Here is a 26,210-nt window from a genome sequence, read left to right on the forward strand (position 1 = left end):
CCCTTTCTGGGGCTATACCAAATAGCAGTGATTGATCTTGTCTGAAGTGAGTTCTTTTTTTTTTTTTTTTAATTTTCTTTTTCAACGTTTATTTATTTTTGGGACAGAGAGAGACAGAGCATGAACGGGGGAGGGGCAGAGAGAGAGGGAGACACAGAATCGGAAACAGGCTCCAGGCTCTGAGCCATCAGCCCAGAGCCCGACGCGGGGCTCAAACTCCCGGACCGCGAGATCGTGACCTGGCTGAAGTCGGACGCTTAACCGACTGCGCCACCCAGGCGCCCCTGGAGTGAGTTCTTAAAGACAAATACAACATTTTAGATAGTGAGGAAGTTCTTGAGTAATTAGGGAAGAACTGTAACAGAAGAACAGTGATTGACATGGTCCATTTAATTCTGGGATTTTCTGTTATGCTGCTTATTAGCATGGCTGGGTGTAGTGGAAATGGAATGTTACTGCTTTTGGCATTTTTAAAGTGGGGAAAGGGGGATCTAGTAGAGGACTATCATTTTGCAGAGACAATGTAATTTTGTTCTTTCTTCATTAAGGTAATCCCTCGTGCCCAGAAATACAGCTGTTGAACTTAAAGTGAAAATTTCACCAAGTGAAAATTATAAAATTTAATAAGCTCTCAGATGAGGTTAGAAGTCTTATATACACTTATATATACATATTATAAAAACAATATGTTTTTAATTTTGCACTTACTCTCTAAGGGAGATGTATTGGTTGTCTACACTTTGTAGATTCCAGTGTTGTGGTTATTTTTATTAAATTAAAGCCAGGGTATCAGCAGTGTTGGTCTTGTTTTGAATCTTCTTTTAAGGGCACTTTGCATAATTTGCATAGTATTTTTTGACTGCTAAGTAGAATAGTTTGTTGAATGCCACTGGTTTGGTTATGCTACAGCTTAACTGAGTCTAGGGGTTTAAAATAAACCAGCTATAAATTGTAAAATATTATTATTATTATTTTTAATGTTTATTTTTGAGACAGAGAGAGAGACAGAACTTGAGCCGGGGAGAGGCAGAGAGAGAGAGGGAGACACAGGATCTGAAGTAGGCTCCAGGCTCTGAGCTGTCAGCACAGAGCCCAATGCGGGGCTTGAACTCACGAACCGTGAGATCATCACCTGAGCCGAAGTTGGACACTTAACCAACTGAGCCATCCAGGCGCCCCTAAATTATAAAATATTATTTGGGTTTCTGTAATATAACAATTCATTACGTTGTTATCTTAGAGAAAAAGAAAAGAGTTTCAAATTACATTCTTAGTGGTTATCAGGACTATTATGGGTGATTATCGTGGCTGTTGTACTTTAGTGGAATGGTGATATTGACACCTCTCCTTTGCAAAACCATCTGAATCAGACACCTTTTCCCACATCTGGCAGTGACACACAAGGTCCGATTGTCAGGTGGGGAGAACAGATATGTGAGTGACTGAACCTGGTCAGCTGGCTGACTCTTGTTAACAATGGTTAAACTGAAATCTAAGTATATAAAGCCTTGGATGTGCTTAGAAAAGTTTACAAATGAAAATTTTAAGCTTGAAGGTAGATTGACTATAGTTGAGGATAAATAAAACAAGTATGCTTTAAGTAAAATCTTTTGCTTGCAGGTTAAAACCTGCTTATCGTGAAAAACGTAGGTTATTGTAAGCAAAATGCAATTTGTTAAGCTATTCTGAATGCAGGAATGAACCTTAACACTTTAGTGTAAATATGTCAGTTTAGCAAACTGATCAAGGGTAAGATTGGCCCCCATCTTGATCAAGTGTCCACTCCTGGTCCAGTTGTTGGTGGCGAGGAGTATGGAGCCATTTTATAAATTTATTCATGATTATCCAGGCCCTCGGAGGGTAGTGTGAAATGTAAATTCTTTGGAAATTTGTAGTGAACAATTCATTTGTAGAGAATTTGCTTTAAGTGGTGGGTTACTTTTTTTTTTTTTTTTTAATGTCTATATTTTGAGAGAGAGAGACAGTGTGAGCGGGAGAGGGACAGACAACAGAATCTGCGGTAGGTGGCTGTGAGCTGTCAGCACAAAGCCCGATGCCAGGCTGGAACTGTGATCTGATCCAAAGTTGGACGCTTAACTGACTGAGCCACCCAGGCACCTCTGTAGTTTCATTTTAGTATAAATATAATAATTAGAAAGTAGGGCGCCTGGATGGCTCAGTTGGTTAACCATCTGACTCTTGATCTCAGCTCAGCTCGTGATCATGGTCCAGGTCATGGTCTCATGGTTCCTAAGATTGAGCCCCATGTTGGGCTCTGTGCCAACAGTGCAGAGCCTCTTTGGGATTCTCTCTGTCCCTCTCTGTCTCTGCCCTTCCTCTGTTTGTGGGCATGCGTGTGCTCTGTTTCTCTCTCAAAATAAATAATAAACTTTAAACAATAATTAGAAAGTAAGCCTTTAATCCTTTTTGATTTTTTTTACATATTGTGGGTACGTTCCTCTTTGAGGTGGCAACCACGTAGGAATAGCACAGTGCATGGCAAATGCTCTTGGTTAAATGAGGGAGTACTTGAGAGGAAGTGACTCACCTATATGTGGCCTTGCACATCAGACTTATAAAGTGAACTCTCCCACCCATACAGTGACCTGGTCTTCACAATTGCCTTTTAGATTTTTCTATTGGATTTCTTTTGTTATTGGTAATGGCCAATGAAAAGAGCTTTTTATCTTGTGAATCACTGAACCAAAAAAAAAACCCCATGTCTTTTAGGCCTTTCTGAGGTACATTGTTGTATCTAAGCATTTTAGAAAGATTAGAAAGCTTAGAAAGACTTTTAAACTAGATGTTTAATGAGAACTTTTTAAAAGAAAGATAAAACGTAACCAAAAAAAGTATTTAAAGTCTTATATGAATGGCTAGATATTGCTGGACAGTCCACCTTCAGTATAGAGCTAGACTCTGACAACTTCTTATTACCTCTGCAAATAACTCTAGTTCAAGGCATCACCATTTCTTCTGGAACAACCGGAGCTTCCAAAATGGTCTTCCTGCATTTGTTTTTCCCGCTTGATGGTGTGTTCTCCAAAGGATAAGACTTAAGTTGGATCACTCACTACTCTGCTGAAAATTCTCCAGTGGATTCTCATTCTGAAATAGAACCTAACATTCTTTCCATGATCCCACATGATTTGACCCCTCCCTCTCTCACTGAAACTCTAGTGATGTATCCCCTTCATTATGCTGCAGTCATAGTGACCTTCAAGCTCACTCACTTTAAGCCTTTTGCTCTTGAGTTTTCATTGCCTGAGGTATCTTCATTTCCAGACTCTATTTGAATGTTGCCTATCAAAGAGGCTTTCCCTGATGACCATATCTGAAAGAGCACCCCCCTCATTGCTCTTGAATTGTTTCATCTTGTTTTACTTTTTCTTTATAGCAATTATAATTTGACAGCATATGTTTACTTGTATATCTGTTTCCTCTTCTAGACTCCAAGCTCCATGAAGGCAGGGATTTTGTCTTTTTAATTCACTGTATCACTGTAGGTGTCCTCAGTGCCAGCACATAATGGATACTCTGTAAATATTTGTTGAAAACATGAGTAAATAAATCTATTTGTGTCCTCTGGGGTGGTAACTGGTGGAAATGGTTTAATACATATATGGCAGTGGTAAATGTAAGGATGACTGTTGAATTAGGAGATAGGAAGAAACAAATCATTAGCCTTCCATAGCTCTAGAGTAGTTTTTATAAAGCTGGTGGAAGTGGTTGCTTTATATAATTAGAATCAATGTTTTATTAAGTAATGTTTGGTTATATTCCATTTAAGATGAAGAAGATGACTTTATGTGTAAGAAGGCAGCCTCTAAATCAAAAGAGAATGGAAGATCTACAAATAGTTATCTTGGAGCATCGAATAAGAAAAAGAATGAAGAAAACACTAAGACCAAGAATAAGCCTTTATCACCAATAAAACTTACCCCCACATCAGTGCTTGATTATTTTGGAACCGGAAGTGTCCAACGATCAGATAAGAAGATGGTAGCAAGCAAAAGAAAAGAGGTGAGTGTTCGGCATTCAAGCAAGAATATTCAGGATTTGTACCCCTTTATTGTTATTAATAAAAGAAATTTGGATGTTGTAAATTGATCAGCATATTTTCTTAATGAAAATAATTTTCCTGTGATTATGGATAAAACATACTGCCGTCATTTTAGAGGATAAGGAATTTAGCATATTACACATTTATTTTTTTGTATATGAAAGTGGGAAAAGATCATTTAAATCATAGGAATAAATTGAAATGCTTAGAATTTAAATACTCAGAATGCAAACTTGGGGCATTTGGGTGGCTCAATTGGTTAAGCTTCCAACTCTGGATCTTGGCTCAGGTCATAATCTCATGCTTCGTGAAATTGAGCCCTGCACTGGGCTCTGTGCTCTCAGCACAGAGCCTGCTTGGGATTCTCTCTCTCTGTCTCTCTCTCTGTGCCCCTTCCCTGCTTAGTGTCTCTCTCTCTCTCTCTCTCTCTCTCTCTTTCAAGAGTAAGTAAATAAACATTAAAAAAAGAGAGAGAGAGAGAATGCAAACTCACTTTGCCTTTGACTTTCAGCCAGACAAAATTGGACAGTAAGTTTGTTCCCAAGTGAGGTCGTAAGTATATAACTTATAAACAGAGCTTACCTGTGTTATACTTTTGATCTTTCTACTTTGGCTGATGTTGGAATCATTTTCTTCTGAACATTTAGGAAACAAATACACATAAATTACAGTGAAGATAGTCTCCTGAGTTAAAGCCTGCCAAATGATGTGTGTTTGTTGATTGCATTAGTGCCTCTGTAGGACAAATGTAACCAGTCACACATACTGGTTTGCCAATGTTCTGGACTATTTCTGAAGCCAAGATGTTAGTCTGCAGGTTTTTGGGGTTACTTCTTTTGAACATTACAGTAGAATTAAGTGAGAACCATCTGTTTGTAGGATATTTGCTCATTAGGAAATTGCATGTGGTCAGGGAGTAGCTATGAACATAATCTTCTGGCTGGTGTGCATTGAGACTATTTTATAACTGATAAATTTATTGCTCATTGGTGTATTTAATTAGCTACAGTCGAGAAAAAGTACTTTATTTTTAACTTAAGGTTTATCTGATCTTGCTTGATTATCTTTGAAATATAGCCTTCACAAAATGTGGATGATTCCAGATTAAATGATGAAGCCATCGCCAAGCAATTGCAATTTGATGAAGATGCAGAGGTATTGACATTTTGTTTAGGTATCATTAACAGCTTGATGTTGTGCCTTGCTGTTTAGTGTACTCAGGCCAAATGATCAGGATTGTTCTAGTTTAATTTTGAATTGACTCTCATTGTAAGAGTTATGTGTAAAATAAGTTAAAATCTAATATATAAAAATATAAATTTATTTTAAAAAGTTTTTAAAAAGTGTATTTTTATTTTTGAGAGAGAGACAGAGAGAGTGAATAGGGGAAGAGCAGAGAGAGGGAGAGAGAGAATCCCAAGCAGGTTCTACACTGTCAGCCCAGAGCCTGATGGGGGGGCTCCAACTCACAAACTGCGAGATCATGACCTGAGCCGAAACCAAGAGTCAGATGCTTAACCAACTGAGCCATCCAGGCACCCCTAAAATTCTAAATTTATGTAAAAGATAAATGATGAGAGTAGGAGATAATTATTTAAAGATTTATTATTAGATTTCTTTGAGTGGAAGCCTCCTTTGGTATAGTTAAAATAATTTAATTTGGTCATATCTTTTTCCTTTTCAGTATGGGCAGTTTCATCCACTCTTGTGGCTAAAAGTACTATGTATATGCTGATGACCCCTAAATCTGTTCCAGTTCAGAGGGCTCTCGTGAGCTGTAAACTTTTTATATTCATTCAACAAGTATTTATTGAGCTCGTACTTGAGTGCATGGCACAGTTCTAAGTGTTAAGGATACTGCAGTTAAAAAAAAAATGTCCTATCATTATAACTGCTGTGAAGAAAAGTAAAAGGATAGATAGTTTTGGGGTGATCAGTGGGATTATGAGTGTTCTATTTAAATAGAGGGGTTAGGAAGGCCCCTGTGAGGAAGTGACATTGGGGAACAAAATGAAGTGATAATGGTGAGGCATGGGACTGACTACCTGGAGGAAGATTTCTAAACAGAGAAAAGCAAGTAGTTTTCTTGAGGTGGAAACATTTGAGTTTGATGCATTTGGAAATCCTGTAAGTCATGACAAGTCTTTGGAACCTACCAAAAGAAATGGTAAGGATTTTGGATTTTAGTCTCTGTGAGATTAGAAGCCATTGGAGTGTTGAATACAGAAGTGACATGATTTGATGGATCTTAAAAGGAAATTATTTTGGCTGCTGGGAGGCTAATAAACCATGGTGGAGCAAGAACAAAAGATTAGTTTGGAGACTCTTATGGTTGAGTAGGTGAGAGAAGTTGGCTTGTACCAGGGGTAGTGAGAAGTGGTCATGAAATCTTTATGTGCTTTGAAGGTGCAACCTTTCAGTTGTTGCCAACAGATTGTGTGTAAGGTGTGGGGGAAAGAGAAGATGCAAAGAGGATTCCCAGTTTTTTGGCTTGAGTAACTGGATGAATGGTGATATTATTTATTAAGATGAACACTGGTACAAAGAAATAAAGAATTTTGTTTTGGACGTGTTAAATTTGAGATGCCTAATAGGCTTCCACATGGAAATGCAGAGTAGGCGTTTGGATAGAAGAATCTGGAGCTCAGGGGAAAGGTCTAAACTGAAGATGTATATTTGGATCATTAGCATTTGAATGGTGTTTGAAACCAGTGTAACCAGATAAGATCATGGGTAGAGAATGTAAACAGAAAAGAAGTCTCAGGTTTGAACTCTAGAGTACTGTTAAAATTTAGAGGTCAGGAAGAGAAGGAGGATGATCTAACAAAGGGGATTTAAGAAAGTGGCTAGTGAAGTAGGAAAATCAAGAAAGTTTGTTATTTTCTGGAAGCCAAACAAAGAAAATATTTCAAAGAAGAGTGTTCATCTCTATCAAAGGCTCCAGACCTTGATACCTGATGCCTGAACCCCCTTCCTGTTTATTAGCTTACGTGTCATTTTATTATACTCTCTTAACTATATTAGAAACCCCTCCTATATACTGTGTTGCACCCCATTGTAGCTACTAATAACATTTATTATAATTGTTATTTATGCGTTTTCTTATCATAGGCTCTAAGTCCATACACCAGGGCTGTTTAGTTTCATTTTGCTTTTGTGACATCAGTGTTCATTTTAGTGCTTGGCATAGAAAAAGCTCTTGTTAAATATTGTTGTGAGAGAACAGTATTTCAGTTTTCTGAAATATGTCTGATCACATTTCATTAATTTGGCAGTTACACAGAGTTTGTGTTTTCAAAATCTTTTCCATCTTATTTGATTACATTGAATTACATAGACTGTAAGCAGATAATCCTGATGACTGAAGGTAGCACAAATGGTTTCATTAAAACGGTGAAGTAATTTTTAGGTATATGGCTTCTTGTCTCAAATACTGGAGACCTACCCCATCCTTTCCAAACTGGCTTTGGTACTTTGTATCACAGTGCCCCTGTTTTCCCATTGCTGTCACATTCTTTTAGAACCTTACTTGGGTAATTTACTCGTCTGTGCATGAGCTGGGGAGGGGCAGAGGGAGAAGGAGAGAGAATCTTAAGCAGGCTCCACTCCTAGCATGGAGCCTGACATGGGGCTCCACGTGGGGTTCTGTCTCACCACTGTGGGATCATGCCCTTAGCTGAAATCGAGAGTCAGATGCTTAAATGACTGAGTCACCCAGTGCCCCCCCGCTGATGAATTTCTAATGGGAGTATTTTCATTTCTTCTGTTCTGGCTTCTCAAATCCTCTTTACCAGAAGCATACTATAGAGTGTGAAATTTGGGGAAAATGGTAGAGTTCAACCAGAAATCCCTGCAACTGGAGGTTTAGAATTTGAAGCACTTTTCTATGATGAAGATTTTTCATATTGTTTTTAGTAATTAAATGCTTAGTTCAGTTATAGTAAGTAAATATTTGGTAACAGAACATAATAATGTGCATCTGTCTGGCTTGCTTACAGTTCTGTGTAGCTTGAATTAGTTCATTTTATAAACAAAAGGCTTGGTTACTGTGTTCTCATCAGGCTTCTGCCAATTTCAAAGCCTTTTCTTTTGGATTGAGTAGATTTGGAGGTTCCATCCTTTGAATGATACAAGGAGGCTTTTGTTTGATATTACATTAAACTATTTTATTGTTAAACTGGGGCGTAAAACCAATTAGTTTATAAATGAGAAATATAGGGGCACCTGGATGGCTCAAGTCAGTTAAGTGTCCAACTCTTGATTTTGGCTTAGGTCATGGTCTCGTGGTCATGGGATCGGGCTCCATGCTGGGTGTGGAGCCTGCTTGGAATTCTCTCTCCCCCTCTCCTCTGCCCCTCCTCTACTCACACTGTCTCTCAAAAAACAAAAATAAATGAAAATAAAAAATTATAAATGAGAAATGTATTCCACTGCTACACATTCTTTTCTGGAAGAGTTCCATTTTTCTGCAAATGAAAATACTGGAAATAACAACAAGGCAAGTAGAGTATCTTTATTCTACATGCTGTCTATTACTTTAGCATGTTAGGATGATGAAATAAATTTTCAAAAGTCAGAAGAGATACATCTGAATTAGTAATTGAAAATTGAAGTTTGATGATTATAAGTGATAGTTACACTTGTATGTAATAGTATTGTATACAAAGAAAATATATAATTTTCTTTATTTTTTAGATTCACTTTTTTGTTTGTGCCCTCCAGTCTGTTGTTTTTCTGTATGGATGAGATTGTTTTCAGAGCTGTTAGTAGAATTCAGAATAAATAAAAATAAGAGACCTGTGGGTATCTGAGTGTCTCATTTGATTAAGCGTCCGACTCTTTCGGTTCAGGTCATGATCGAATAGTTCATGAGTTCCAGCCCCGTGTTGGGCTCCATGCTGTCATTGCGGAGCCTGCTTGGGATTCTGTCTCTCTCCCTCTCTCTCTGGCCCTGTTCCGCTTTTACTCTCTCTCTCTCTCTCTCTCTCTCAAAATAAATAAAAAAAAAATGGAATAAGAGATCTGTGTTATATTTAAAAAAACCATAGACTTTCAACTTTGTAAGTGAGACTTTAAAAATATGCTCAATTTGTCTATTTTACCTGCAAATCTAGAAATAAGTATTCTGAAGTCTAATTTGGCTTAACGAAACAAATCTGTGATACTGAATATTAAGTGGAAAAAATATTGTAATTTCTGGAAAGTGTTTTTTCCACTTTGAAGTATCATGTATGAAACATTTAAAAACTTTCATTTACAGAAAGAAAAAGCAACTCATTGTGTTGACACTTTTTACAGCTGGAGCGACAGCTGCACGAAGATGAAGAGTTTGCCAGAACGTTAGCCATGCTGGATGAAGAACCAAAGACCAAAAAGGTGGTGTGTGAGCCAGCTTTTGTTTGCACTCTGAATATACACTGCAGATCAGTGGTCCCTTTCATACCTGTGTATTCGAGGCTCTGGACATACAACCAACCATGAGTAACTTCTAGAAAGAAGCTAAATTATTTTAATTTATAAGAATATCTTGAGGAAGCTTATTGAGAAACATATTCTTGCTGAAGGAAGATTGATTGAGTCAAAGCCAACCAGAACCGTTCTTCACAAAATAATGAATTACAACTTTTACTTACAGTCTCTCTCACAGATGGATTCTTATGTACTTGTTCAGAGAATAGCACTTACAGATGTTGCTAAGGAACTTAAGTTTAATAACTCAAATGTTAACTTTTGGGAGCACAATTTTACTATTTCTAATTAGCTAATTTTAAGATCTGTATTAGTCCTAGTCTCAGATAATAATGAGTATATTTTTGGGAATATTTAAAAGCATCAGTGTTTTTTTTTTTAAGCACTTTCTCTCCAAAAAATTAGCCTTGTTTCCATTGAATCATTCTGTTAATATTGTCAGTATCAATGTTTGACTATTTTAAAAGATTTTAACAGCAGGCAGGTATAAGATAATAAGGAATGGAGGGGAGTTTGTCATTTAAAAAACCTTACTCCACGTTAAAGGCATTCAAATTATAATTATTAAAAAAAATATTGCGTTATGTATCCTAGTTTGTGACCTCTTTGTAAAATGGAATTTTGGGGGAGCAGTGGAGAGAGTGGATTTTATTTTTTCTTTTGGGAAAGCGCTGTCTTCTTTTGAGCTCTGGATTGTTTCTTTAATTTAGTCTTTTGGGTTTAGATTTTAGTTTTTAGTTACCTAACACAAACAAATTGAGAATTGAGGTGAAAGAAGCAGAAGCAAGTCTTCGATTCTTACAAGTTGGGATCAACTGTGATAATTTTTTTATAGATACATTTTTTATAACCTTTCATCAGTTTACTCGTGTAAAATTAAACATAAAAAAATGCATCATTTTTCCTAGAGATTTTGGGGATGAAGGAATGGAAATTTATTGTATTATCTTCTTGGAAGTTGGCCCTTAATCTTACAATCAAAACTTAAAATTAACTTTGGTCAATTTTAATAACATATTTTGTGGTAGTAGTTTTCCTGTTACTTGTCACATTTGACACTTTAAATTTTCTTAGGCTCGAAAGGACCCAGAAGAAAGAGAAACATTGTCATCTGTCCAAGCCAATTTAAGTAAAGCAGAAAAACATAAATCTCCTCATAAAGGTAATATTAGCAGGAAAAAGTGGGCTGGAACATTTATCTTTACAGAAGAAAATTCATGATAATCTGTTTAAACGTTCTATTCAATAATTGCCTTGTATTGTTAGGTAGACATTATTTCATAGGACTATTGAAACATGTTCTTCTTAGATACTTTAAAGCTATTTGGATATTAGCTGGTATTAAATGTCTATTCTATGATTGTTGTAAAAGATGTATTTCAGTTCTTAGTTTCACATTAATGTTAATTTCCAAGTGTAGTGCAACATGTGGACTTCAGTATCTGATGGCAAAGAACTAGATGTTTCAAGCTGATAATCTGTCTGCTAGTATAGATGGTCTTAATCCTATAAGTAAATTCATTCACATAGTGCCTTTTAGTCTTGAAATCACAGGATTTGGGGCTTTCAGACTATGTTACAAACACAGAATTTTCATGTGACATTTCTACTCTGAAATTCTGTGTAAATTTCAGATCATTGAAGTTTATCTGTGGAATAAAGGGCATGTCCTTCGATGTAGTTTAACCATATCATTTGAAGTAGAGTCATTTATATTTAAAAGGACAGACAGATCCTTTAATTTGAATTGTTTATATAAAAATGTACAAATGTTAAACTTTTAAAAATAAATACTTTGTATAAAGAACTAAATTCTTAATGTAAATGTTATGAAATCACCATATGACATTGTGTGCTAATATTATTGAGTTGAAAAATGAAAAAAAATCCTGATTTGGGTATCATTTTCCCAAAAACAAAAGTGATAATCTTTGCTTTCTTTCTAGCAAAAACAGAACAATTTTCAGATGACAGAAAGAACTGTAGTCCTAAGAAGCAAAGTAAATGTGAAAGTTTGAAAGGATCTCAGCAACATTTGAAGTCCTCACCTCACAAAATAGGGGAAACTTCTCCAAAAGCCAGTTCCAAGTTGGCCCTTTTGAAAAAAAAAGGAGAGAGTTCTTATAAAGAAACAGAGCCTATGGCTTCAAAAAGAAAAGAAAATGCCATTGAATTGAAAGGACAGACAAAAACTCCTAAGAAATCCAAAAGTTCTCCAGCTAAAAAAGAGGTAGAAATTTTCTAAAAGTATATCATTTGGGGGCTATGTGTTGGTCCGGGTTCGACTGTTTTCAAGTCTTATTTTTAGCTTTTTAAGTCATTTTAATATGTTTAAGATATCTTACTTAGATGCTATTGCAGAATATAGCTTATTAATACAGCTAAATTAGCCAATATTGAGTGTTAAAGTGTATTAGATATTACACTAATACATACGGTATCTCAGGTAATCTTCACAACAACCCTAATTACTTTTATTATTCAGTTTTTAATGATGAGGAAACAGGCTGATGAAAGAATTAAGTAACTTTTCCAAGATCATTCAACTAGTAAGCAGCAGAGCCAGCTTTAAACTCAGGTCCTCTGAGGCAAAACAAAAACAAAAACAAAAACAGTATAACAACATAGTGGCTCTCAGAATGGACTCTGGAGCCATTTTCAGATCATACAGCTCTGCCATTGAGCAGATGTGTCACCTTGGTCTGGTTATTTCCTCTCTCTCTTCTTTCTTTCCTCATTTGTAAAATAGGGATAATAATAGTACCTGACTTAATATATAAAACCACTTGGAACCGTGCTTAGTACATAAGTGCTGTTTTTGCTATTATCATTAAAATAATTGGGATTTGCCCTGAGTGTACTCCTTTTTGCTCTTGTATAACAGTGTTGAGATAGTGAATTCATTTGCAAAGGCAAAAAAACAATGAAATAATGCAAAATGGTTTTCAAAAATTGTCTTTTGTTTTCATATATATTTGAGAATTGAATGGTTTCTTAGAATCTGTAATTTGGAACCACCTTAGATTCATAATGAGAAACCACTATTCCTTCAAGCCTCTTAGGTACTTAGAAATAAAAGCAGAATATTGTATATTTTAACTGCTCATCACCATTATTTTTTAGTGTAGAACAGTGAAATGGTGATTTCTAGATGCTTTTGTTTGTGGTCAGTGCTTGTAAATATGCTTAAGGGAGCAATTAACATTTTGGTCTCTGATTTTTCTTTACTAAACTTAAATACTTATCTGGTGGATGAATGTTTTTCTTCAGGCATACTAAACATGTTCATTTTATAGAGATTGGTCTATTTTTATTAAAGGAGAAGAAATCTTTAAATGGTATTGCTACTCTTCACCTTACTTTTCAAAGTTGGAATAGCATGACTCAGAAATTTTATGTTAGCAGCTTTGGGAATATCAGAGAGTTTAATAAATTCAGTCTACCTTGGTCAGATAATTTCAACTTCATAAATGACTGCTTCACAGTTACTTTATAAAGTTGTGTATAATTCAGAATTGCGTTTTTCTTAGAATTAATGTTATAAATGAATAATTTTCCCATTTTGGTATGCATTGGACTCTCCTGTGAAGCTTGTTAAAAATATGGTTTGGTGGTCTGGGCAAGTGTATTTTAATAAGTTCCTAAGATGGATATAAATGCACACCAGTTTTTAAGAACCGCTGTTAAAAAGTAGGGTTAGAGTCTAGGACCAGCCTCTAATGGCTTACTTAACTTACAACCAAAGCAACTTATTTTATTGATTAAAATCACTTATTTGCATAGAAATATTTGGTCTATTCTCAAAGGGATTTGAGATGTCTTTTAGTTAAAAAAATGTAAAATAGGAAGTGGAAAAAGCATGAAACCATTTTTTTTTTATTTATATATGAAATTTATTGTCAAATTGGTTTCCATACAACACCCAGTGCTCATCCCAAAAGGTGCCCTCCTCAATACCCATCACCCACCCTCTCCTCCCTCCCACCCCCCATCAACCCTCAGTTTGCTCTCAGTTCTCAACAGTCTCTTATGCTTTGGCTCTCTCCCACTCTAACCTATTTTTTTTTTTTTTTTTTTCCCCTTCCCCTCCCCCATGGGTTCCTGTTAAGTTTCTCAGGATCCACATAAGAGTGAAACCATATGGTATCTGTCTTTCTCTGTATGGCTTATTTCACTTAGCATCACACTCTCCAGTTCCATCCACGTTGCTACAAAAGGCCATAGTTCATTTTTTCTCATTGCCACGTAGTATTCCATAGTGTATATAAACCACAATTTCTTTATCCATTCATCAGTTGATGGACATTTAGGCTCTTTCCATAATTTGGCTATTGTTGAGAGTGCTGCTATGAACATTGGGGTACAAGTGCCCCTATGCATCAGTACTCCTGTGTCCCTTGGATAAATTCCTAGCAGTGCTATTGCTGGGTCATAGGGTAGGTCTATTTTTAATTTTCTGAGGAACCTCCACACTGCTTTCCAGAGTGGCTGCACCAATTTGCATTCCCACCAACAGTGCAAGAGGGTTCCCGTTTCTCCACATCCTCTCCAGCATCTATAGTCTCCTGATTTGTTCATTTTGGCCATTCTGACTGGCATGAGGTGATATCTGAGTGTGGTTTTGATTTGTATTTCCCTGATAAGGAGCGACGCTGAACATCTTTTCATGTGCCTGTTGGCCATCCGGATGTCTTCTTTAGAGAAGTGTCTATTCATGTTTTCTGCCCATTTCTTCACTGGGTTATTTGCTTTTCGGGTGTGGAGTTTGGTGAGCTCTTTATAGATTTTGGATACTAGCCCTTTGTCCGATATGTCATTTGCAAATATCTTTTCCCATTCCGTTGGTTGCCTTTTAGTTTTGTTGGTTGTTTCCTTTGCTGTGCAGAAGCTTTTTATCTTCATAAGGTCCCAGTAATTCACTTTTGCTTTTAATTCCCTTGCCTTTGGGGATGTGTCGAGTAAGAGATTGCTACGGCTGAGGTCAGAGAGGTCTTTTCCTGCTTTCTCCTCTAGGGTTTTGATGGTTTCCTGTCTCACATTCAGGTCCTTTATCCATTTTGAGTTTATTTTTGTGAATGGTGTGAGAAAGTGGTCTAGTTTCAACCTTCTGCATGTTGCTGTCCAGTTCTCCCAGCACCATTTGTTAAAGAGACTGTCTTTTTTCCATTGGATGTTCTTTCCTGCTTTGTCAAAGATGAGTTGGCCATACGTTTGTGGGTCTAGTTCTGGGGTTTCTATTCTATTCCATTGGTCTATGTGTCTGTTTTTGTGCCAATGAAACCATTTTTGAAGTGGTTCTCAAGTCAGAATTATCTAGGATGTTTTCCCCCCAAATACACATGCCCCAGTCATACCCCAAGCCAAACTTGGAGTATATCTAGGGATATATAGTTTGAAAAGTTTCCCTAGGATTTTATGAGATAGACCTACAGTAAGATCTCCTGAGAGAACAGAATGGGAGAGATTAAACCTGGAAGGGAGAGTGGAGGTGTATAGAATGTGTCAAATTTTTGGAGTAAAGCTTGCCTGTTGTTTGAACCAGCTGGGTATTATGAGGCCGTCAATGCTCAGCCTGTAGTGCTCATAAACTCAGAGGTATAGGACCATTTAGGCTGTTTTAGGGGTGTGCAAAGCTACAGGATAAACATGGGATATCTTCTTGTGTGATGAAGTGTACTTGGGGAAAAATTATTTTTTATATTAAAATATGCATGGCTATATGATGGAAAAGAACTCGAAACTCGTGAATTTTTGAAATAAAGTCCATCTTTTTTTGTTTCTTTGCTTGGGGCTAGCAACTTGGCTTGTGTACCTAATCTGCACTCGTGGTATGTTCCTCTAGAGCATCAAAAGGTTTAAGAAGAGCTGATGCAGGGATGCTTATAAGCCAGGCGTGTCTAAGTGGGGAGTACCTGTGTAGCCAAAAATGTTCATCTCGGGACCAAACACAGAAGTGACTTAATGTGTACTTATTGATACATATGTTTTTGGATACATACTTATTTCATCTGAATGTTGCATGACTTTATTCAGTTTTTTTCCCCTCCTTCCTGAAGTCTATAAGTCCTGAAGATTCTGAAAAGAGACGCACTAATTATCAAGCTTATCGAAGCTACTTAAATCGAGAAGGTCCCAAAGCTTTGGGCTCCAAAGAAATACCAAAGGTGAGTTCTGAGAGGGCATGCCTTTCCGTCAGGGCCTCTGGCCCATGGGTCCATGCACGTATTCAGTATTTTTACAGCAGCAGAAAACTGATAATTAAAAATTAACAGAGGAGCGCCTGGCTGGCTCAGCTGGTAGACCGTGTGACTCTTGGTCTCAGGGTTGTGGAGCTTGAGCCCCACATTACGTGTAGAGATTACTTAAAAAATATCTTAAAAAAAAAATTAACAGGAAAGCCTTAGTCACCATCATTGTGAATTAGGTATATTTATTCACATTATGAACTACTGCTTGATACTACTTAGAAAAGTTTTCCTTTAAGTAACCCATAAATCTACAGGGGCTGAGTTTTGAGGAATATGGTACTCACAAGACTAATGTTTTTCACTGATAATATGGAGCCACCAGAAAGGGAGTGAGGGAACCTATACCAGAAAGAGAAGGATAATCAAATGTAGTGTGAGATTTCTGAGAAGGTAGAACGGGAGGGGATTCAGATCACAAATGGGGATTAGTAGTTCCACTAATAAAGAAGAGGAGAGGGTAAACTTTCAGGGGCTGGTGGGTTGTGTAAGAGGATAGAGGAAGACGTCAACCTTGCCTCCTGCATGTGGTATGAGAAAGACTTTAAGCAAAACTCTGCTTGAGAGGACTTTAGTCAAAGTGGAGGACTCTGCCAAGGCAAGGTGGTGGAGGGATATTGGAGTAGTGGTTGAGGATATTGGGCAGCTTGCTGGTCCCGCAGTAAGTGTTCTAGAGTGTAAGAGGTTGGTTGGGAGGCTAGAAGTGCTAAGTTTGGCTAAGTGATAGTATATTCAGAGCCACAGGATAGGTGATTGTGGTGTGGGTTAGGGGCTTACATGTGGACTTCACTAGGGTCATTTTGAATTTATTGAAAAGAATTTAAATACTTTAGTGTTCGCAAGATGATTTTAATCCTAGAATTATAGATAGGGCTTGAAGAGACCTGGAGATGTTGTTAATCAGACCTTTTCTCTCCAAGAAGATTCATAGCTCTTCCCCCGCCACCCTCCAAAGATTCTTCATCAGGATAGTGAAGGATTGAACTTGTATTTGGTAGTCGTTGAATTTTGTTTAGCATCTTTCTTTTAGGCATGTTTTAAGTCTATGTTGATCTCAATTCTCTATTCAAAAGGTAATGAGTAACTTAGAATCATTTACATAATTTTCATTTTGCTTGGTTGTATCATTGTATTGAACCATTACAAAAAATTTAAAAAGTCTATTAACTATAGATAGTTCCAGTTAAGACTAAATGTCTCCTCCTCCCAGTTCTCTTTGGCCAGTGTCTTTTGTATATCAAGTTATCTTTCTAATCAAGAGATCATATGATCTTGCCTTTAAGTTAATTGCAGGCTGTTAGATTTACTATTGTACAGTAAACAGGAGAGAAGGAGCTCAAACTTGTTTAACTTTTAAGAATCCAATCTTTCCTTTCTTAACAATAATAAATTCTATAGGTGGATTGCATCTAGTTGTTTACTTGAGGTTTTGCAAGTAAACTAGTGGTTTAAATATTTAGGAAACCATGAGAGTAGTATGAATGGATAATTTTAATAAGCTTTGCTAACTGTATTGGATGTATATTTTTCATGGCTTGTTTTGTAAGTTTATTAAATGCTAGCCTACCTAAGAGTTTCTCAGGATTTAATTTCAGGTTCTGCTTATTTGCTGCGAATTTCCTGCAAATTTTTCATGCTGAGATTATTTATGATGTCAAATGAGAAAAATCAACTTCCTGCAGTTTTGATGCCAAATATTTCTTTGGAAGGCTACCATGTAATTTCCTCTCTGCTTGAATATTTTGGTTTTTAGGGAGCTGAAAATTGCTTGGAAGGCCTTACATTTGTAATCACAGGAGTGCTGGAGTCCATTGAACGAGATGAGGCCAAGTCTTTAATTGAGCGTTACGGGGGAAAAGTAACAGGAAATGTCAGTAAGAAAACAAACTACCTTGTCATGGGTCGTGATAGTGGACAGTCCAAGAGTGATAAGGTGGGTACTGCCGTCTTCTCAACACAGGCAAATAGCCTGCTTCCATTGGCAGGCTCTCACTGTGACCATTTGTAGTAGTGCCCTTTCTACACAGAGTTAAATAAAGAAAAAAAATGTAAAAGTAATTTCATCCCTACATTATTTCTTCTCCAAGAAGTGTTCTTGGCTTCAACTTCAGGATTTTGGTTTTCCAAAGGCACAGTTCCTGTGTAGTTGATTTTCTTAGTGTAGTATTCTAGTTTAGATCTTTTTTCAAAGATAGAAGCAAATACAGTTTTCTTTTTCTTTTAGTCCTGAATATTCCTATATATGCCACTGTACACTCCATCTTAAGTTTTGTGTATTGAAAACTCTTTCTGTGTTGGGGAAAATTATATTTAGCTCAAAGGAATTATACCTGATAAGTGTGGTTTTGACAAATGGCTGCTCATTTCTTTACCTAACAAGAATCCTAGAGGTAGGTGCTTGCAGGGGATGGTCCAGCAGCTCAGTGATATAGCTACACTAGTTCCTTTCTCCACCTCTGTCATCCTTACTTACTGTGTTAGCTTTAGTCTTTGCGATGTTGCCATGTGTTGCAAAGAAGCTATACCTCTAGGCATTCAAGTCCACGTTTAAGTCAGGAAAAAGGGAGCAGTGGCAAGATGTTGCCCTAACTGCGATTGGCCTTATAAGAGTTTCCCCTAAGCACCTCTTGTAGAATTCCCTCTAAGTCTCATTGGCCAGAGCTGTCACATGGCTATTATTAGCTTATAAGGGAGTTTGCGGAGGATGAGGACTTTTCTGATTCTTCAATCATAATTCATCACTTGGAGATGGACACATCAGAGTTTTTTAAATAGGGAAGATTGGGGGAAAAACAGACTTTGGACAAGCCCATCCTGGGAGGCCCTAGTGGCTTTGCCCTTCCTAGGTAGAAGGAAAGGTAAAGCAGTCCAAAAAGGGGTACTGCGTCACCGCCATTGCCAACCTATCACTCTTAGGGGATGTATCTGTTTTTTTGTCTTTTTCATGGTACTTTTTCATGAATATGTTTTTAAAAAATATTCCAGTTTTTCTTATTTATAAATGTAGTTTTTCACCTATGAGCAGATCCTAGAATCATTTTTTCTTTAACAGAAAGTAATGGTTAGGATACAGTTTTAATGATTTGTATTTTTAATCAATAGGCAGCAGCTTTGGGGACAAATATTATTGATGAAGATGGCCTATTGAATCTGATTCGAACTATGCCAGGCAAGAAGTCCAAGTATGAAATTGCAGTTGAAGCTGAGGTTTGTATAAAATGAACTTGATTTATTTAAGTTGGTTCGTTTAACAATTTTCCTATTTCATAGAGACATTTTGTGAGTGGCTACAGGCCTGTTGCCGAAAAGGTTAACTTTGCCCTCTACCACAGATGAACCTACCTTATTTCCTTCTGAGCAGGGATTCTGCTTTAGGCTCTCTTCTTTGGTGTATTTCCTTTCCTCCTTCTTTCCCTCCCTCCCTCCCTCCCTCCATCCCTTTGAATGTTTATTTATTTTGAGAGAGAGAGAGAGAGAGAGAGAGTGTCCGTGCACACCAGCACGAGCTGTGGAGGGGCGGAGAGAAGGGGGGAGAGAGAATCCCAAGCAGGCCCCACACTGTCAGCATGGAGCCCGACTGGGGCTTGATCCCATGAACCATGAGATCATGACCTGAGCTGAAATCAAGAGTAGGATGCTTAACTGTCCGAGCCACCCAGGCACCTCTTACCTTTCCTTAAAGAAATATAAGGAGAGTGAGAGCAGTGTATTGCACTTAACCATATCTGCTTAACTAAACTTTCCATATTTTCCATATTCTTTCAGTGACTTTGTGCAAATGTTTAATGCTTTTAAGAGTTCATTAAGGGATATGTTATAGGTATCAGCACTTTAAGTTCATTTTCATTTAGAACTTATTAGCACTTTTTCATTTGTGACAGAAGCCCATATTAGTTTTAGCAAAAAGGAAAAACATGTTGGCTCACATAACTAAATTACGGGCTGGCTGGGTCTGATGTCGGAACTATGGATCTGGAGACCACAGTGCTTTTAGAACTCTTTCAGTTTTCTTCTCTGCTTCTCCCAGTATTATCTTCATTCATTTCCACTCTGTTCAGGTCTTTTCCATGTATAGGATGCAAAGGTACCAGAAGTCCAGGTTTAATGTCCTCAGCTCTGTCACCCAGGTAGTGAGGTTGTCTTCCCACTTACTCCAGTTAGAACAGTCATGGGAAATGATTTGGATTGGCCCTTCACCCAGTGTCCCCTGATGTTATCAACTTACATAACCATAGAAGTTATCAAAGCCAGGAAATTAACAGTGATACCATAGTGTTAACTAAGAGTACGTGTGTTATTCAGACTTCACGTTTTCCCTCAATTGTCCTTTTTCTATTCTAGGATCCCATACTGCATTTTGTTGGGGTGTCTTCATCACCTCCAATCTGTGACAGTTCCTCAGCCTTTTCCTTGCCTTTTTGTGGCCTTGAGACTTTTAATGAGTTCTAGTTAGTTGTTTTGTAGAATGTCTCTCAGTTTGGGTTTTCTGATGTCTTTTGATTAGATTGAGGTTATGCATTTTTTGGCAGGAATACTGCAGAAGTGATATTTTGTCCTTCTCAGTGCATCGTATTAGATGCAGATGTCAATATGTCTTATTATTGATGCTGTTAACCTTGGTTAAGGTGGTTTCTGACAGGTATCTCCACTAGTAAAGTGACTTTTTCCCTTTGGAAAATATCTTGGAGAGAACTTTAATACTTGGATAATATCCTGTTTCTCTTCAAACGTTTACCTCCTAATTTCAGCATCCAGTTACTGGCAAAGAGGCACTACTTTTCTTGTTTTTGAGACCTTCACATCATAAAATTCACCCTTTTAAAATGTATGTCAGATTTTTAGTATACTCACAAGATTGTACAACCATGACCAGTATCTAATTTTAGAACATTTTCATTGTTCCAAAAAGAAGCCCCGTGTCCACTATTCAATTTTTTGTTTCCATGGATTTTCCTATTCTGGACATTTTATATAAAGGGAAGCATGCAATTTGTGGCCTTTTGTTTCTGACGTCTTCACTCAGTATGTTTTTAAGGTTCAGCTGCATTGAAGTGCATGTGTCAAGACTTTACTCCCTTTTTTGTGGTGATTAATATTACATTGTGTGGATATACCACATTTTATTTATTCATTCATCAGTTGTTGGCCATTTTGGGTTTCTATTTTTTGGCTGTAATAATAACATAATTATATAATTAATTAATATATAATATATAATTACATAAATGGCTGCTGTGAATATTAGTGTACAGGTTTTTGTGGAGGCGTTAACTTTTAACTGGTCAGAAAACTGGTACAAAAATTTCTTAATCCTTCACCTTGGATTTCAGACTGATTTTGGAATACTTACTATTTGCAAACTAATATGTTCTCACTTAAAAATTTGCACTTGGGTGCTTTTTGGTGTATGTGTTGTTAATTTTGCTAAAGTTCGGAAGGTGGTGATTTCCACAACAGCAGGGTTCATGGTGAAAAACCAGGCCCAGGTTGGGTAGCTCACTTGGATATCCCAGATTGCCCTGTAAAGTACATTTAGCAGGATAGATATTATGCATATCTTATCAGGTTTCTTTTTTCCTCACTTTCCCAATTTTTAAGATGAAGAAAGAAAAGTGCAAATTGGAAAGAACACCCCAAAAAAATGACCAAGGAAAAAGAAAAATTAGCCCAACTAAGAAGGAATCAGAATCTAAAAAAAGCAGACTGACTCCCAAAAGGGGCAGCTCTATGAAGTCAATAAAAAAGGAAACAAGTGCGATTTGGAGATCCCTGGACTTCGAGGAGCAGGTGGCTGAGGAGACAAATGTGGACAGCCGGGCTAGGAATTTGGCTGATGACTGCAGTGAAAACAAAGTGGAAAATTTGCTCTGGGTGGATAAATATAAGCCAACCTCACTCAAGACCATAATCGGACAGCAAGGTGACCAGAGCTGTGCCAACAAACTCCTACGCTGGCTCCAAAACTGGCACAAGAGTCCATCTGAAGATAAGAAACGCGGTGATTTTACAGCTTCATTCATTTTTGTGTGTGTCTGTCACCATGTAATTGCTTAGTTGCACATATTTGAGAAAGTATACTAGTTGGTTCATTCATCTCTCAGCAAACGTTTATTGAAAGCCTGCTCTGAGTCCAGGTGCTATAATAGACCCCAGAGGTGCTGTTGTGAACAAATCAGTCCCCTTCAAGGAGCTCAGTCAGTCACAGACATATGTGAACCAGCAGTTAAGATATTTTGTGCTAAGTACTGTTACAGGGATAAGTATAGGGTGCTAGGGGCATGGAGGTATGTGGTCAGGGATGCGGATGTGTGCTCCCATCCCTGGAAGAAGGGATAGCTAAGCAAAGAGTTGGAAACTAAAGAGGAGTTAGCTAGTGAAGGGAGGGAGGAGTGTTGGGTGGGAGAGAGCACAGGGACCAATTCTGAAGACTCATGAGAGCGAGGCCATTGAAAGTGCTAAGGAGAGTTGGGGGAGAAAGGTGCAACTAAACAGCTGAGGCACACTGATGGAGTCAGCAGCCTAAAAATCCCAGCAGCACATTTGCTTTTAGTAGGCCTGAGCTCTGGTTTCTGTACTTGTTCACCATGTATTTGTCATGGAAAATGAACAGTCACGGTCTGTATTTAATGTCTAGGGTATTCTTGAAACTGAGATTTGAGATCACAAATGTTAGTAGTGTTTTTCTGAGCGTCACCTGCAGCCCTGGAGGATACTGTGTGAGAAATAAGAAGGCAAAATTTAGTGAGCAGCACGGTGAATTTGCAGGGTGGTGACTGGCTTATCAGTGTGCAGGTGGTCACTAGACATTGGCTGTTGTTGTCAGCTTATTTATGACGGTCGGATGATGTAATTGTAACGATACATGGTTATATTTGACTCTTTTTCCCTTTCTGAAACCACATAAAATCTACCTTAAAAGGGGATATAGTGCTTTGTGTGCCTGGAAAAGACTTAAAAGGCTTCAGGTGAACTATAGTCTCTTTTCCCATGCCTGTAACCATCTCTCTCTCAGTCATTGTGTATGTACTGAGCGCTCTTGATGAGTCAGGCACCTGTGCGACAAGGGGAGAAGAATGCTCAAGAGTCAAATTGTGCAGGATAGTTGCAGACACACCATCTTCAGTTCATTCTTTTTGTGATCAAAAAGAATGTTACCCTCATTTTACAAAGGAGGGAATAGGCCCAGAGGGATTAAATCACTTTTCCCAGTTGGTAAGCAGTGGACTTAAGATAGCTAGAGTTTGGATTGGGACCCAGGTACTCTGCTCCTTGACCTGTGCTTTTTGTAGGAAAGGAAACTCATAAAATTATGGTTTCAAATCAGAATTTCAGAGTTCATTAGTTTTAGTGTTTTATTTTGGGTGTAAGTGAGGTAGGGAGTAGAGCTTCACTAAATGCCTGGAAACTTGTTTATGGTTTGTAGAAAGTATTTTGTAAATTTAGAAGTAAACTGGAGGACTGCTCTTGATGCTAAGTTTATGCACAAGGAATGATTCCTGCCATTCCTGAATTTCTCCTGGGTAATTAATAGAAGTTAACTCTCCGGAATTTCTTTTTTCCTGGCAGCAAAGTTTGGTAAGTTTGCTGGCAAAGATGATGGCTCTAGTTTCAAAGCGGCACTGCTCTCTGGCCCTCCAGGTGTGGGCAAGACAACCACAGCGTCTCTGGTTTGTCAGGTGAGTGTCCTGTCCCGGAGTGCAGTTGGAAAGCTAACCCAGAAATGAGCATGTGTAGGAGATACATACACATGGGTGTTAGCATGTCCATGGTATATGTATTTTAACCTGTATATATTTTAACCTATGTATATATTTTGCCAAAATTAAACCTTTAGAATTTACTTTGGGGAGGCACCTAGGTAGCTCAGTCGGTTAAGTGTCCGACTTCAGCTCAGGTCATTATCTCACAGTTTGGAGTTCGAGCCCTGCGTCGGGCTCTGTGCTGACAGCTCAGAACCTGTAGCCTGCTTCGGATTCTGTGTTTCCCTCTTTCTCTGCCTCTCCCCGTCTTGTGCTCTTTCTCTCTCAAAAATAAATGTTAAAAATTAAAAAAAAAAAAAAAAAGGAAAAGAATTTATTTTGATTCTGGGGATATTTTTCATTTTCATCCTTTTTCTTAATATTGGTAATTATAATAGGAATATTTACCTGTGTGCCAGGCAATGTGCTAAGCCCTTAGGTACATTATTTTTTAGGTAATATAAATAGGTCTCATAGACTCTGATGGATAAAGATATTTTACTTACTCTTGTAAGAATTCTCTGTATGAATATGTATATTCTTACCATGCTCATGTGACAAATGAAATGGGCTTACAGTGGAGGCTGGTGCCACAGTATGAACCCAGCTAGTCTGATCCTTCACTGCTGTGGGAGCCTGCCTTTGCTTCTCCCTGTGTGGCCGCCAGATCTAGACAGTGAGATGAGGAGACACTAGAGCAAACCATAGTTCCTGTATCAGAATGGTGTGAGGTCATACGTGAAGTGGTATCAGAATGATAAAATGAGGGATAGTAAACTTGTTTTAAATTTATTACTGCATTTCCCAACCCTTATCCTATAAGCTGGTGGTTTTGTTGTGTCCTTGTTTTATGGACCAGATCATAAATATTTAGCTGGTATAACAAGTACATATTTTCTTTTTTTTTTTTTTTAAATTTTTTTTTCAACGTTTATTTATTTTTTTGGGGACAGAGAGAAACAGAGCATGAACGGGGGAGGGGCAGAGAGAGAGGGACACACAGAATCGGAAACAGGCTCCAGGCTCCGAGCCATCAGCCCAGAGCCTGACGCGGGGCTCGAACTCACGAACCGCGAGATCGTGACCTGGCTGAAGTCGGACGCTTAACCGACTGCGCCACCCAGGCGCCCCAACAAGTACATATTTTCTATTCTATTATAAACATTAAAAAAAAAAACCAAAAATTTTTTTCCTAGTCTTACAATTGTGAGCATGACTCTTTTCTCCCTTATTATTATATTATTTTGGAGGGGAATTGAATTAAAGCATATCATAATGCTTATCAGTAGAATCAGTTTTGGGAAATGAGTCAGAATAACTTGATTTTTCACAGCTTGGAAAGATTTTATATTGGAATGGTTTGATAACGAATGCTTTAACTTTATCTTGAAGAGTCAAGAATGATTTTTGGTATCTTATAATGATTTTGGTTTGATAACGAATGCTTTAACTTTATCTTGAAGAGTCAAGATTGATTCTGTATCTGATACTATAAAATCTTGGGATGGGTATATTTAATTCTTTATAGGATTTGAAGAAGCAAACCTAGTAATAATGCTTCTTCTAGATTAGTGATTTATCAGCTGAAGTGTATTTTGTATATGTGTGGTGCGTATGTGTATGTATGTGTGTGTATATGTATATATATGTATTATATATATAATCTCAGTATTGTGAGGCATGTTATAATCTCATTGTCTTCATCTTTTTTAGCCATGGTTCCTTATGTCATTTTTCTATCCTCTTCATTCATTGCCTTGTTTTTTTGGGGGGGAAGGGTTAATAATTTGCATTGTGATAGTAACAGTTTCCATATTTTGATTAGGAATTAGGATATAGCTACGTGGAACTGAATGCAAGTGACACTCGGAGTAAGAACAGTTTGAAGGAGATTATTGCTGAATCACTGAATAATACCAGCATCACGGGCTTTTATTCAAGTATGTGGGTATTTGAACTGTTTTCTTTGGTTATGTAAGGAAAACAAGTTCATTTCAATGTTTAGTAACCAGTATTGAACATAACTGTGTGCCAGGCACCCTGCTTAACTCCTGGGGCTAATGGTGGAACTTCTATAGGACAACAGTTTCTCTTATATTCCCCCAGGTTTTAGAGGTTTCTGAGAATGTATTAAAATACATGTATGGACTTGCTTGCGCATTTTGCACATAATTTTTAGAGGATTCACAGGTGAATCTTGTGAAGAAAGAGTAAATAAATAACTGTAATACAGTGTGACGAGTGAGGTAATAGATAGAGTCCTGTAGACGCAGAAGTGATTCTGTTTGGGGCATTGAGGAGAGCTACCAGGATAAGGGTGACACTTGTTTGACAGGCCTTGAAGGATGAGAGAGGATCCTTTGTGGTGGAAGAGGTCATATAGGCAAAGATAATAGCAGAGGAGAAGAAACTGTGAAGGTGCCACTGTGTTTCAGGCTGTAGTTGGTGGTCTGGTATGGCCAGAGTTTATGAGAAAAATAAGATGCTCAAATTACAGTCTAAATAGTGCATATTTAGAACCAGTGGTGGATATTGCATGGTCACCTGAATTCTTGGTACTTTCATTGGTAGAAAATCATTATTAAAAAGGATTTGCTTAGGAAACATCACTCTTCTACATGGCTGGTGGGAGTGTTAATATGTACTACTCTGGAGAGTAGTGTGGCAGTATTTCTGAAAGTTGTATTACACAGA

The 26,210-nt window shown here is 37.6% G+C and overlaps 1 protein-coding gene across 2 annotated transcripts in view; it reads left to right on the top strand.

The window, feature by feature from the left end:
* Positions 1–26,210, top strand: part of RFC1 (replication factor C subunit 1) — an 88,179-nt gene that overhangs the window by 48,731 nt on the left and 13,238 nt on the right. For both annotated transcript variants that reach the window (XR_005793513.1, XM_040485555.1), the window contains exons 5-15: positions 3,791–4,023; positions 5,141–5,218; positions 9,362–9,439; positions 10,607–10,694; positions 11,479–11,762; positions 15,589–15,696; positions 17,531–17,710; positions 18,880–18,984; positions 21,376–21,775; positions 23,344–23,453; positions 25,342–25,456. Coding sequence is in view for 1 of the 2 variants with exons in the window: in XM_040485555.1 (XP_040341489.1) it covers positions 3,791–4,023; positions 5,141–5,218; positions 9,362–9,439; positions 10,607–10,694; positions 11,479–11,762; positions 15,589–15,696; positions 17,531–17,710; positions 18,880–18,984; positions 21,376–21,775; positions 23,344–23,453; positions 25,342–25,456 (1,779 nt within the window). In the remaining variant the exon portion in view is untranslated. The remainder of the gene's footprint in view (positions 1–3,790; positions 4,024–5,140; positions 5,219–9,361; positions 9,440–10,606; positions 10,695–11,478; positions 11,763–15,588; positions 15,697–17,530; positions 17,711–18,879; positions 18,985–21,375; positions 21,776–23,343; positions 23,454–25,341; positions 25,457–26,210) is intronic.

Source organism: Herpailurus yagouaroundi, unplaced genomic scaffold (assembly GCF_014898765.1).
Source record: "Herpailurus yagouaroundi ecotype Mexico unplaced genomic scaffold, PumYag 28, whole genome shotgun sequence".
Classification (NCBI taxonomy): Eukaryota; Metazoa; Chordata; class Mammalia; order Carnivora; family Felidae; genus Herpailurus; species Herpailurus yagouaroundi.